The sequence below is a fragment of the Lagenorhynchus albirostris genome, chromosome 3, assembly GCF_949774975.1.
Source record: "Lagenorhynchus albirostris chromosome 3, mLagAlb1.1, whole genome shotgun sequence".
In the NCBI taxonomy this organism is placed as follows: domain Eukaryota; kingdom Metazoa; phylum Chordata; class Mammalia; order Artiodactyla; family Delphinidae; genus Lagenorhynchus; species Lagenorhynchus albirostris.
The window spans coordinates 59363258-59378459 of NC_083097.1; the positions used below are offsets into that span (position 1 = coordinate 59363258).

A 15202-nucleotide genomic window follows, 5' to 3' on the forward strand; every position below is an offset into this window, starting at 1 on the left:
GACATAGGTGGTCCACACCAACTACCAGCCACTCAAACTCAAGCACATCTGATGGGGTCAGTCCCTCCTTATGACACGAGAGTGATGAGCTGTGTGGTAGCCAGTGACTTCACACCTTGTCACATGCTTATCATTAGCACTTATTCTAAGTTTGAGTCTTTGGGTGCTGCTTGTGTGATAAAGAAGTTTGAAGATCTTATAAGGTGTTTACATTTTAGTATTAAAGGTCCTGTGAGTTTTTTCCCCACAACCACTAAGCAATTCTTACACACCACTTGGGTGTCCTATAATTCAACTCAATTCTGACACTTTCCACCAGAGATAGCATCAGATTCCAAAGGTGAAGGGATCAGTCCCACAAAACTGCCCTCCCCCACCCCACAACTTCAGATGCCAGTCGCAAGTCCAGGTTATCACCTGTGCTTCTGACTAACCAGCTATGGACTGGAGGTTCCAAAGACCCACTCCTTGGGTTTGAGTAATTTGCTAGAGGGCTCACAGAACTCGGAGAAACATTTTGCTTACTAGATTACCAGTAAAAGGATATAACCCAGAAATAGCCAGATGGAAGAAATATACAGGGCAAGGCATGGGGAAGGGGCATGGAGCTTCCGTACCCTCTCCTGGCAGGCCAGTCACCCAGCACTTACACGTGTTCACCAACTGGAAGGTCCCCAAACCCAGTCCTTTTGGGTTTTGATGCAGGCTTCATTAAATAGGCATAACTGAATAAATCAATGACCACTGGCGATTGATTCAACTTCCAAGACCCTCTCCCTGAGGTCGGGGGGGTGAGACTGAACGTTTCAACCCTCTGATAACATGGTTGTCTCTCCTGGCAACCAGTCCCCATCCTTAGGCGAGGTCCAAAAGTCACATCATCAACATAACAAAAGATACCATCATTCTCACTAGTTAGGAAATTCCAATAGGTTTAGGAGCTCTGTGGCAGAAATGGGATGAAGACCAACTATTTATTATAACTCACAATATCACAGGTATAAATAAGTTAATCAGTTCTCTCCTGAAGGAAGTCTGGATATGGCAAAGATGAAGGGTGCAGGACAACACTGTTGCCTAAAGAGATAGCACTATATGGGAGAGGTAACATCCAAAGGGAAGGCAAGGATGAAACATCTAAGTCACAATTCCAGACCACTTTTACCCTAGTAAATATTCACAGATACTTTTCCAATAGCTTCCCAATTCCTAAACCTGTTATTTCAATTAAAGGAACACATCTGTTTCATAAAATATTTCCCTAAAGCTTCTGTCATCTTATGCAGTGCCAGTAACAACTTACTCTACTTAGGCATAAACATACCATCCAGCTTTTCCCCTCTTAAGTAATATAACCATAAAACCCAAGATATACCGTGTCCGTATTCTCTCATTTAAAATCTACTGTAGAAATCTGAATCCATATTTTTGATGATAAAACACTTAGAATTAAAAGAAATTGAAAACATTTCATATAAAAGCCACGCCTTCTGTTGTCAATGTACCTGTCATTGTCCAGGTCCTGGGCACCAGCAGGTGCTGAATGGTATGGCAACAGGGGCCAGAACCAACAGTGGAACACTGGGGAATCTAGGGCCCCAGAACTCTGGATGGCTTGATATTGGATTAATTTGCATTAAAGTGAAAGCAGCATTCACATGAGAGAGCTACAAAGAGAAAATTTCAAGAAAAAATGTTTCTTCAGATTTCCAGCTTCTCCTCTCACTGTGTTGTTTGAAGCCTTTGTACAGAGAATGCTGGAAGCGTTCATGATTATTTTCTGAAAGGTTAATTAAAACAATGTAAGGTATTTCCCAAGGTTTGTAAAATAATTCCCAAAGTTTGATATTATTATAATTTGATACACATTATTATTGTAAATGGCATGAATGAATGAAAAATGTATTCCTAGTTTTCCCTCATATTGTCTCTTGTTTGAAATAAATAAGTCATGACAAATTTAGACATGTCTTCCTACCTGAAGATCTGAAGAGACAGAACTGCCTTGGTCGGATTCATTGTGCAAAACTGGAGGTGAGCATTTCTCCTCATCTGATGACATTCTGTACAAATACTATAAAACAGGAGAAGCTAACTTCAGTTTGGTTTTTGCAATATTTAAACTAAAGTAAAGTGTTTTCTATATACATATATGTGTGTGTAATAACATCCTACCCTGTAAACAATAACCATTCGATATGTTAAAATCATTCAACATACTGAACACCCACAGACGAAATCACTGGGCAAGAAAGACAAAGACTCACTTCCCAGTTTATAATGTAGTCAAGGAGATGAGACAAATACATGAAAGGTTAAAGAAAAAATGGAGGCTCCCCAGAAAAAGCCATGGTAGGGGCTGCTGAGAATCAGAACGTGTGATCACTGTTCAACAGTGTGTGAGGATCTAGGTGCTGCATCCTTTCCCACAAGATACTGAACCAAGAGAGAAGGAACCACATGTGTAAATTCTCTGCTTGGCGAACTGACCTTTTGGGAATACTATTTTAAGAAAAGCAAGCCTATATGGAACAACAGATTCTAATACCATGCAAAGAAAAATTGTTTAAGGTCTTAACCAAAAAAATAAATAATAATAACAGTACTGGTAGTAACAAGTACATAAGTTCCTTAAAAGGCATATTATGACTATTCAAATGATCCGAACACCAGTTATATGTAAGACATTGGTGAGAAAGGTAAGATGAAGAAGTCCTTGTCCTCAAGGACTCTGCAATCTGTAAGGAGGGCCAGACATGTATATATTAGAAATGACTGATGAAAAAAGTGCTGTTAGATCCTAAAACAACAGAGGCACAAAGTAGGGAGGTCAGAGTAGCCTTTTTCACAGGGTAGGATGATGAGGGTGGGAAGGAGTGGGAATAAACGATCTGGGTGTTGAGACCTGAAAGACAGATAAAAGATAAAAGGATATGCAAGGCAATAGCGCAGCATAAGCAAAGTCAATGAGGCATGGCCACACACTCCAGGAACTGCAAGTAGTTTGTGAGGCTAAAGCAAAGGGTACAAAGCAAGGTTTGGCTAAGGATGAAACAGGCAAGGTAAGGAGCAGCCAGATCATGGAAGATCATAATTATGTCATGTTAAAAAGTTTCGTCTTTCTTCTAGGAGAAGTTATTAAAGTCTTAAACAAGTGATAACATGATCAGGCCTGTCTTTTAGAAAGATCACTCTGGCAGCTTTCAGGATGGATTTGACAGGTGGCATACTGAAGAAAGAGCAACGGAGAGCCAACTTCAGTAGTCCAAGAGATAAATGTTCCCTCTGGCAAATGGGGACCTGAATGGAGGAGGCAGCAATGGGAAGTGGACGGAGTTATGCCTGTGAGACAGTTGTGTTATGGCAGTGGAAATTCGAGATCACGATCAACAATTGGTTAAGGGGTTAATGGGAGGAAATGTTGATCTCTTCCAGATTTCTGGCTTGCAACTAGATGGATGGTAGTGCTACTCCCCAAGGCAAGGAATACAGGAAGACAAGCAGGTTGGGAGGAAGGGTAATGGACTCACTATCAGACTTGTTGGGTATGAGGTGCCTCCGAGGCATGGAAGAGAGGCTGCCGGTATGAAGTATCTGGGCACACCACTTATGCAATGCACAACTCCAAGGACTGCCATTCACAATGGCTACAATGTGAATGGTACTTTCTGGAGTTAAGCAAGGTGGGAGTCCTGCACTGGATGTATGTTTCGAGATTCATTTTGAGGAATCGTCAGCATAATGGGAACTGCTGAAAAAAGACAGAGGATAAGATCACTTATGAAAAGGAATGTGAGAGAGAGTGCTTATTCTGAGGTCCTTACACCCAAACTGTATGCAATATTTTTAGCACATGTGTATTTTTCTAGGAAGAGGATTCTCAGCTTCCAATATGTGTCCAGAGGGTACTATAACCTTAGTGAAGTTAAGGGCCACTACTGTAGCAAGAGGAGGGTTAAAATCAGAACCGCTAATATTTAAAGGGGAAGTGAAGAAGAGCCAGCAAAGATGGAAAAGGAAGTCAGAAGAGTAGAACAACGAGAACAGCATCACAAAAGCTTCCAGGAGGGAGTGGTCAGAAACAGATGCCAAAGGAAGATGAGAATCTGACAGAGTCCCTTGAATTTGGCAATCAGGAAGTTGCTGGGGCATTTAGCCTGAACAATTTCAGTGGACAGTGGAACAAGCCTCAATCACAGTGGGCTGGAAATTAAGAGATGAAGAAAATGAAATAGAAAGGGCAGATACAAGGGAGAAGTGCAATATTAGAATGGAAACATAGGTTGGGGTTAGACTGTGGAAAGGAAATTTCAACTTTATTCAATGAGCATTACTGTGTAGAGACATGATAAGTAAATGAAATCTCAGCATGACTGACTTTAGTTAAGCCAATTAGGGAGGATAAAATAAGCACATACATCTGCAGCAAGGAATGGCTGCTTCACGGACTTCAAATCCACCACTGTGGTAACTTTGTCCCTTCTATTTCAATTCCCTTCTTCCTTTAGGATGTGTTTGCAGACTGGTAATAAGGGGGGCAGGGGTTGGGGGTGCTGATTATTTAAAAAACAAATAAGCTGAGAAGTATGGTCAGACCTCAAAAAGGATTTCTGAATATACACACTGAAGACACAAAACAACTACTGTACTTTTGGAAAATATGCTATAAATCTTCCATCTGCCCTGTTTTGATGCCAACAAGGCATGACAGATTATCTAAAACTCTACCAAAAGTAGCATTTTCCTTACTGTTTCAGAGACAAAGGAGAAAAATGAAACTTTCTTTGATGGGAAGCAGATGTACATCAGATAACTAAATTTTCAGTATTCTCTAACCCAAGATATCAGAAACCACGAGATAAAAAGTTCCCAGCCCTTGTCTATTGCCAGAGAAATCAAATTACATCTTGGTAATTGCCTGGCTGATAGGGGAAGAGGGTCCGGGAATTCAAATTAACCTCCAAGAGGCAGAGTGAATTAACGTGCGAGCGGGCAGCAGGGTGACGTCCCTGCGCCCTTGAGCTGTCTTAGCTGCAGGCAAGGAGAGGGGGTGCGCCAGCCCCTCCCCACGTCAGGGACTACAGAGGGAGAAGCAGCTGCGAGCAAGCAAAGGGCTACAAGTTCTCTTCAATCACTTTCTCTTACCCCTGTGTTAATCGAATTTTTACTTTAAAACAAAGTATTAGCCATAAAAAGAAACGAAATTGAGACATTTGTAGTGAGGTGGATGGACCTAGGGTTTGTCATACAGAGTGAAGTAAGTCAGAAAGAGAAAAACAAATACCGTATGCTAACACATATATATATGGAATCTAAGAAGAAAAAAAAAGGTCATGAAGAACCTAGGGGTAAGACGGGAATAAAGACACAGACCTACTAGAGAATGGACTTGAGGATATGGGGAGGGGGAAGGGTAAGCTGTGACAAAGTGAGAGAGTGGCATGGACATATATATACGCTACCAAACGTAAAATAGATAGCTAGTGGGAAGCAGCCGCATAGCAAAGGGAGATCAGTCCAGTGCTTTGTGACCACCTAGAGGGGTGGGATAGGGAGGGTGGGGGGGGAGGGAGTTGCAAGAGAGAAGAGATATGGGAACATATGTATATGTATAACTGATTCACTTCGTTATAAAGCAGAAACTAATACACCATTGTAAAGCAATTATACTCCAATAAAGATGTTTAAAAAACCCCAAAAAAACAAAGGGTTAGCCATGGTCATTTTACCCCCTAACGTTTTAAATGACCCGAACCTATAGCGACAATACCGCTATACTTCAGGCACCCCTCACTCCTGCCCTCTCTTCCGGGACGGCTCGGAGGGAAAAAAACCTCTCGACCCTTGCCGCCCCGCAGAACAGTTGAAGGGCCCGCGTTTCGGGAAGATGCCCCCAGCCCTGTCCTGTCCGATCTCCGGGGGCGCCAACCCAGGCCGAGACACTTTAAACCCCACTCCAGTGCCTCCGCCAGGGGCGCGGGGCTCGCCCGCGGCGCCGCTACCCACCACCTCGGCTCTCCGCAAACACGGACTCCTTCCTCCGCGTCTTGTCTCCGCGTCGCCGCTGAGACAACAACGAGTCCAGCGACTTCCTCAGCAGCAACCTGACAGTTTCAAACTGCACGGAGTAAATAAGGACGGCCCCGAGCATTGGCCCCGAGCTTCAGCAACCTGCCGTCTGATTGGTCTGAGATCCGGGGGCGGGGCAGGAGGGAGAAGCCGGAATTAAGTTTCTTAGGGAGAGCCCCGCCCCTTGCATCGGCTTGTTCAGAGGGGGAGGAGTCTTAGGGAGCCCCGCCCAGCGTACAGGAGCCCGTGATCAGTTCCGTTCTGCGCCTGCGGGAGACCAGGCGGCTCTGAGAGCGGGTTTGGTTAGAGACTGCCGAGCAGGGCTGAAGTCCCCTAGGATGTTATGCAGCTGTCTGTGCGATAATGCCCATAGCCTATGCGTGTGGTCCTCATGCATGTGAATCATCTGCTTCCACAGGTGCCCTGCAGCAGAATCACCTGCTGATTCCTTCAGTCTTAGGCAGGGCCGGGGAATCTGAATTTTTAACAAAGACCAACAGTGATTCTGACGCAGGGGTCTGAGAACCAGGCTTTAAGAAACTGCCGGACTAGGTTTTACTAGTGACTTCAAACGTGTCCGATTGCAAGGCAAGCCCTTCGGGCGAAGTGAGTATTGACCTTAGAATCATCATAAGTATATCCTGGCTGTATCACGTACTCACTGTCACCTTGGATAATGCTATCCACATATAGGCTTGTAGGGGGATTAAATGACTTACTATATCTAAAATACCTATCGCATAAACATCAAAAAACTAGTCTTTCAGCTTATATTGGCATAACAGCTAGAGGTACGTTAGGATCCAGGTGGCAAAGGGAGTGCCCCAATCTGGAGAGCAAGTAATGAGATCCCGGTGAGTTTTCAGGCTCCCTGTGTTACCTGGAGGATGAGGTATCCGTTTCTTTTTCTGTAGATAGAAATGGCATAACCTGGGTCTCACCTACTTACCTGTTCACGGAGCCAGACTTCTATTTATACAAGCAATGAAATAAGAGCACCAGCAGTTTCTTCAGCATAAGCTATGTTTGTTCTCTGCCCCCCACCTTTCCCATGCTTATAATAAAGGACAAATTCCTATTGATAGATACAAATTCATACCTGGTCCCAAAATCTGTTTTTCAATTGAATTACCATGTGGTGACCCCTTACACTGTAATTGTTTCTGATTCGCTATCCCTGTGCCCTCCTGTACTTGGCTCCATGTTTCTCTTCTCTGTCCCTTTGGGGGGCAGATTTTCATAGAAAACTGTTGGCTAAGGCATCACCATTCTTCTGTGAAGCTACATCGAGAAAGAGAACAAACCTGTCTCCATGTTATGAATTTAGAACAGATTCTTTTTCGAAGGTTCCTAGAGGTGGAGCCAAAGAGAGAGAGGGAGACTAAAACCCTCCACAAACCCACGAAAATTAAATTGCCAGCTTGAACCCTGCATAATTATTCTTTCAACAAATATTTATCTAACAGTCATCAGATGCAAAGCATTTTATTGGTGCTAGGAATAGAGTGGTGAATAAAATAGACACACCCTGCTCTCATGGAATTTAGTCTAATTGGAAAACAGACATCAAATTAACAATACAAATGAATAAATAGTTATGAATTATGTTTGAAGTGAGGAGAAATCAGGAAATGTCTGTGCCATAAAGTACATTTAAGCTGAGACCTAAAGGATGAGTATATAAAGAACTTTAATAAACACACATATAATGTTTTCTGTGTTCAGGGCACTGTACAAATTAACTCATTTAATTCTAAGATTCTCCCTGTGACTTGGACTCTGTTTCCATCTTCATTTTAAAGATGTGAAAATTGAAACCCAGAGAGGTTATGTGGCTTGTCTAGGCACACACAGCTAATAAGAGCAAAACTGGCATTCAAATTGAGGCAGTCTGGGCTCCAAAGTCCATGTCCTTATCACTCAAAATGTTCTGTTCGGAATAGCATCACTGTTATGGATTAGATGGTATCCTCCAAAAAAGATATGTTTAAGTCCTAAACCCTAGTACCTGGGAATGTGACCTTATTTGGATATGGGGTCTTTGCAGATATAATCAAGTTAAAATGAAGTCATACTGGATTAAGGTGGGCCTTAATCCAATGACTTGTATCCTTATAGGAGAGGGAAATTTAGACACAGAAGAGATACAGGGGAGAAAGGGAGGCAGAGATTGGAGTGATGCATCTATAAACCATGGGATGCCAAGTATTGCCAGCAACCACCAGAAGCTAGAAAGGCAAGGAAAGATCTTCCCCTAGAGTGTTCAGAGAGAGCATAGCCCTGGTGACACTGTGGATTTCTGACCTCCAGAACTGTAAATGAATAAATTTCTGTTGTCTCTTATATACACTACCAAATGTAAAATAGATAGCTAGTGGGAAGCAGCAACATAGCACAGGGAGATCAGCTCAGTGCTTTGTGACCACATAGAGGGGTGGGATAGGGAGGGTGGGAGGGAGACGCAAGAGGGAGGAGATATGGGGATATATGTATACATATAGCTGATTCACTTTGTTATACAGCAGAAGCTAATACAACATCGTAAAGCAATTATACTCCAGTAAAGATGTTAAAAATTTTTCTGTTGTCTCAACCACCCATTTTGTGATAATATGTTATGGCATCCTTAGGAAATCAATACAGTGGCCAAGGCCTTGAGGTAAGAAAACACTTATTATATCTGGATGATGAATAAAAGCAAGTAATCTTAGTGAAGTAGGGACAGGTACAGGATAAGGCTGCAGATGGAAGTGAGGGTTCTATGTTAAGGGTTTGAGATTTTACTTAAAGTCCATTGGGATATTTTTAGATGTTCAGGAGAGAGATGAAAACAATTTAGAATAGAGGGGTTGCAAGGGAGATGGAGAGAAGATGACAGATATGAGATATATTTTGGAAGTAGAATTGATGGGACTTGATGAATTGTATTTGAGATGAAGGAGAGAAGTGCTAAGAAGGATACTACGGTTTCAAGTTTGTGACTTGAGCGACTGGGTGGATGACATTTACTGAGAAAGAGAACACTGGATGAGGATCAGGTTTTAAAAGGAAAAGATCAAAAGTTCATTTTTAAATATGCTGTTTGTAATACCTGGACATAGCCAAGTGACTGTCCATTAGGCCATTAGACATATATGTCTAGAGCTCAGAAAAGGGGTCGGGACACAGATACGTAAATCAAGGAGGCTTTGCCTGTAGAAATTGTGGAGGATTTCAAAAATGGCTCCAATTATTCATCTCTTACTATATCAGTGTCCTTTGCCATGCCTTCTCATTAACGGCAGATGGGATGTTAAGAAACATGATGGAGGCAGAGGATTTTAAGATGCTTGTTGATTGGCTTGGCTTGCTTTTGCCCTCTGTTATCATCATGAGAACGTGTCTCAACTAGCCTAGTGGAAGTTGACAGTGTAGTAGACCTGAGTTGCCTGATCATCCCTGCTGAGGCCATCCTAGATCAGTCTATAGCCACCTGACACCCAGACAGGTGGGTAAGTCCAATCAAGGATGGCAGGACCACCCAGCCAACCTGCATAGTCAGGAGCTAAATGAACATTGATTGCTTAAAGCCATTGTGCTTTGGGGTAGCTTGTTATGTAGATTTATTGTGGTAATAAATAACTGATAAGGTGCAATTTAAAGTTAAGGAACTAGATGAGACAACCTGGGGGGAGAGAGTAAAGTGAGTAGAGAAGAGGGTTTAGAAATGAACCCTGGATTCCTCTAATGTTCAGAGGTTGGGTAGCAATGGAGGAGCCAGCAAATGAGACAGAAGGAGGGGCTGGAGAAGTGGGAGGAAAACCAGGAGAGGCTTCAGTAAAATGCTACCAAAGTGACTACTGAGTTTGTCCATATAGATGCCTTTCCATGGGCCCTAAGTTCTGAACCTCTGCTCTGATATGTTTCCTTTTAATCCCCACTGTTTTAGGTTAAGCTGTTGCTAAATTTGGACTGTTTCTCTAGTTGCAGGTCTTTATTTCTTCTTTCTATAATTCACTCTTCACACTGCCTATAAATTATCTTCTTAAATTTGGATTACATCACTTCTTCCTCAAAAACCTTCCTTGGTATTACATGACATTCAAAGCTCCCCTAAATTCAGAAGATCTATCCCGGAGTTTTCAAATTTACCATGTACTAGGTGTACAACTTTGCGGAAGCTTTGTGTCCTTTATGAGCCTAAGCTCATCTCTTTAAAGTTGAGAAAATAATAGAATCTACCAAGTCTAAATCTAAAGCTAAACCTGAACCTGAACCTATATCTGTCTGTCTATCTATCTATCTATCTATCTATCTATCTATCTATCAAAAATCTATTCCCTTCTTCCATAGTAAAATCATCAACTCTGAGCACATGGCTGCCTAGGTAGACTACATTTCCCAGTCTACCTGGCAGTAAAGTGAGGTGATGGAATATGAGTGGAAGTGAAATGGGATTTAAAACATTAGTTATGCTTTCTCTAAGCCTTCTCCTTCCCCACTCTGTTGGGCTGAATGATCAGGTGGAATAGAACTCTGTCAGTTCTATAATATAGGAAAACAAACAAATTGTTTCTTTTTTTCCTTTAAGTCCCTGTATTTTTGGGACAATCTCTCTCTCTCTCCAACTAATATCACAACTAGATCTATACAGATGGACATATGAATCTGTTGGGAAGCAATGTATGTGAAAGTACTTTGCAGTTTTTAAAAGTACAAAGGGTTCGGGTTTGTTAGATCTGGTGTTTTAACATTCTTCAAGATGAAGGCATGAACCTAAGATGGCTCTAGGTACCTGTTGGGAGCATCTCTGAGTTATTATTGTTGGAAAGGGCTGAAACCCATGTTATTTTTGCTAAGCCTGGGTTAGGGGACTGATTTGAAACCTCTTTATCTTCCAGGTCATCCCTGACTCATCTAAAAAGCCTGTCTCCTCACCCTATTATTTATTTAGCTAGGACTGTAAGGGAACATTCCTTGACCTGGAAGTCTTTAACATTGACGACTCCTGTTCTAGGGTAGCAACCATAATCTAGTCTATCACTTTCATTTTGTGGAGGAATAAATTAGATCTAGAGAAAACTATATTTGCTTTCTTGGAATTGCCAACCTGGAAAGAGAGAGAAAGTGTCAAATAAAGAGAAATCCAGGGAAAAGGAATAGGGGTGGAGATGGGGAGAGATTTCAGGGTCAGAATGCTTGCTAGGACCATATTTGGGTGAGACTGCCATGGTGTACCCTAAGGTCTTGATACATTATAGCTAACCCCATGGATGTTTTTCCATAAGACTGCTGGACTCACAGATTTTCCTTCCCTTCTTTTTCATCCTCTACTCCTCAATTCAGAGGTACCTGCCTTTGTCACAGCCTCTCAGGCTGGACCTTGTTTCTCCAGGTTACAAGTGGCTGACATAGTAATTTAACCTCCACAGATGAGAGAGGCACAAGTCTCCAGAGAGGTCCATTCCTTATGAACTACGAGTACTGGCCTTCTGGAAACAATGCTCTTGTTTTTCTAAATCAGAAAAGTGACTTGATGGTGAAATCTGAGTTCTGGCAGGAAGGTGTGCAAAGAACATGGTAGATTATTTTGGGGAAAGTGGCTTACAATGCATGTCCCCACATAGAATTTCTGTAGCTGGACTGCGTAGTCTATTTAGAATCCCAGCGCACACTGAGAGCCAAAAAGATGGATTCATTGAACACATTTAACTGAAGGACAGCAGAGGGAGAAAGACTGTCGATAAGCAAAGACAAAGGGAGGTGGTGGGCATTGTGGGCACAGTGGTCTGCAGATGAGGCAGCATGGCAACGCTGTGCAGGGGTGGGTATTTGTAGTGGAATAAGAGCTTATTCAGAATATTTTGATTCCCTGGAATCCACAGTTGCATTTTGCTACACAGCATTCCCTGGTCTTTTTATGGCAGAACGGAGTTTGTTTCTTAACCCTCATCATCAGCCTTCTCTGTTCTTCCTAAGTATAAAGACATGCCCTTGAACCCCTCTGTTAGCATCCTCTAGCCATATAAAAACTTCCTTACTCTTATCATTTCTTTCTCCTGTTAAAATAATCTAGGACTAGCTGCAAGAAGCACATTAATTAGTTTTTCACAGAACAATACTACTTGAGTCCCACTGATGTTTTGAGTGCTCTACAGATGTTATATTCTTGGGTCATTAGGGCTTCTGAGGGTAGGTTTGCAGACGCGGGTAATTCAGCTCAGTGATGAGAATCTATGCAATTCTTTTTTTTACTATAATAATTTTTTAAAATTGAAGTATAGATTTACAGTATTGTGTTAGTTTCAGGCATACAGCAAAATGATTCAGTTATACATTTATATTCTTTTTTTGGATTCTTTTCCATTATAAGTTATTACAAGATATTGAATATAGTTCCCTGTGCTATACAATAGGTTCTTGTTGTTTATCTATTTTATATATGGTAGCGTGTATCTGTTAATCCCATACTCTGAATTTATCCCCCCCCACCTTTGGTAACCATGTTTGTTTCTATGTCTGTGACTCTGTTTCTGTTTTGTAAATAAGTCAATTTGTACTATTTTTTTAGATTCCACATATAAGTGATATATAACATTTGTCTTTCTCTGTGTGACATCACTTAGTATGATAATCTCTAGATTCATCCATGTTGCTGCAAATGGCGTTATTTCAGTCTTTTTTATGGCTAAGGAATATTCCATTATATATATACCACACATTCTTTTTTTAATGAAATAATTTTTAAATTTAATTCATCATTTTCAAGGTATCTTTATTTTTCACACATCCACTAAAGATCAATGTGGATTTTTTTTTAATTTTTGAATTTTATTTAATTTATTTTTTTATATAGCAGGTGCTTATTAGTCATCAGTTTTATACACGTCAGTGTATACATGTCAATCCCAATCTCCCAATTCATCACACCACCACCACCAACCCCTGCCGTTTTCCCCCCTTGGTGTCCATACATTTGTTCTCTACATCTGTGTCTCAGTTTTGGCCCTGCAAACCAGTTCATCTGTACCATTTTTCTAGGTTCCACATATATGCGTTAATATACGATATTTGTTTTTCTCTTTCTGACTTACTTCACTCTGTAGGACAGTCTCTAGATCCATCCACGTCTCTACAAATGACCCAATTTCATTCCTTTTTATGGCTGAGTAATATTCCATTGTGTATATGTACCACATCTTCTTTATCCATTCATCTGTCAATGGGCAATTAGGTTGCTTCTATGACCTGGCTATTGTAAATAGTGCTGCAATGAATATTGGGGTGCATGTGTCTTTTTGAATTACGGTTTTCTCTGGATATATGCCCAGTAGTGGGATTGCTGTATCATATGGTAATTCCATTTTTAGTTTTTTAAGGAACCTCCATACTGTTCTCCACAGTGGCTGTATCAATTTATATTCCCACCAACAGTGCAAGAAGGTTCCCTTTTCTCCACACCCTCTCCAGCATTTGTTGTTTGTACATTTTCTGGTGATGCCCATTCTAACTGGTGTGAGGTGATACCTCATTGTAGTTTTGATTTGCATTTCTCTAATAATTAGCGATGTTGAACAGCTGTTCATGTGCTTCGTGGCCATCTGTATGTCTTCTTTGGAGAAATGTCTATTTAGGTCTTCTGCCCATTTTTGGATTGGGTTGTTTGTTTTTTTAATATTGAGCTGCATGAGCTGTTTATATATTTTGGAGATTAATCCTTTGTCAGTTGCTTCATTTGCAAATATTTTCTCCCATTCTGAGGGTTGTCTTTTTGTCTTGCTTATGGTTTCCTTTGCTGTGCAAAAGCTTTGAAGTTTCATTAGGTCCCATTTGTTTATTTTTGTTTTTATTTCCATTACTCTAAGAGGTGAATCCAAAAAGATCTTGCTGTGATTTATGTCAAAGAGTGTTGTTCCTATGTTTTCCTCTAAGAGTTTTATAGTATCGGGTCTTACATTTAGGTCTCTAATTCATTTTGAGTTTATTTTGTGTATGGTGTTAGGGAGTGTTCTAATTTCATTCTTTTACATGTAGCTGTCCAGCTTTCCCAGCACCACTTATTGAAGAGACTGACGTTTCTCCATTGTATATCCTTGCCTCCTTTGTCATAGATTAGTTGACCATATGTGCATGGGTTTATCTCTGGGATTTCTATCTTGTTCCATTGACCTATGTTTCTGTTTTTGTGCCAGTACCATATTGTCTTGATGACTGTAGCTTTGTAGTATAGTCTGAAGCCAGGGAGTCTGATTCCTCCAGCCCTATTTTTTTCCCTCAAGACTGATTTGGCTATTTGGGGTCTTTTGTGTCTCCAGACAAATTTTAAGATTTTTTGTTCTAGTTCCGTAAAAAATACCATTGCTAATTTGATAGGGATTGCATTGAATCTGTAGATTGCTTTGGGTAGTATAGTCATTTTCACAATATTGATTCTTCCAATCCAAGAACATGATATATCTCTCCACCTGTTGGTATCATCTTTAATTTCTTTCATCAGTGTCTTATACTTTTCTGCATACAGGTCTTTTGTCTCCCTAGGTAGGTTTATTCCCAGATATTTCATTCTTTTTGTTGCAATGGTAAATGGGAGTGTTTCCTTAATTTCACTTTCAGATTTTTCATCGTTAGTGTATAGGAATGCAAGAGATTTCTGTGCATTAATTTTGTATCCTGCAACTTTACCAAATTCATTTATTAGCTCTAGTAGTTTTCTGGTGGCATCTTTAGGATTCTCTACGTATGGTATCATGTCATTTGCAAACAGTGACAGTTTTACTTCTTCTTTTCCAATTTGTATTCCTTTTATTTCTTTTTCTTCTCTGATTACTGTGACTAGGACTTCCAAAACTATGTTGAATAATAGTGGTGAGAGTGGGCAACCTTGTCTTGTTCCTGATCGTAGAGGAAATGCTTTCAGTTTTTCACCATTGAGAATGATGTTTGCTGTGGGTTTGTCATATATGGCATTTATTATGTTGAGGTAGGTTCCCTCTATGCCCACTTTCAGGAGAGTTTTTTTTTTTATCATAAATGGGTGTTGAATTTTGTCAAAAGCTTTTTCTGCATCTATTCAGATGATCATATGGTTTTTATTCTTCAGTTTGTTAATATGGTTTATCACATTGATTGATTTACATATATTGAAGAATCCTTG

General features: G+C 40.7%; 1 protein-coding gene across 5 annotated transcripts in view; it reads right to left on the reverse strand.

Annotated features, from left to right (window-relative positions):
• POC5 (POC5 centriolar protein) overlaps positions 1 to 6128 on the reverse strand; it is a 36352-nt gene extending 30224 nt beyond the window's left edge. For 3 of the 5 annotated variants that reach the window (XM_060143144.1, XM_060143145.1, XM_060143141.1), the window contains exons 1-2: positions 6007 to 6119; positions 1979 to 2074 (exon numbers count right to left, since the gene is read on the reverse strand). In XM_060143144.1, the coding sequence (XP_059999127.1) occupies positions 1979 to 2062 (84 nt within the window). In that variant the 5' untranslated portion in view covers positions 2063 to 2074; positions 6007 to 6119. Of the gene's footprint in view, positions 1 to 1978; positions 2075 to 6006 lie in introns of all 5 variants that reach the window. The other 2 variants (XM_060143142.1, XM_060143146.1) reach the window with 2 other exon arrangements.
• Between the last annotated feature and the right edge of the window lie 9074 nt (positions 6129 to 15202).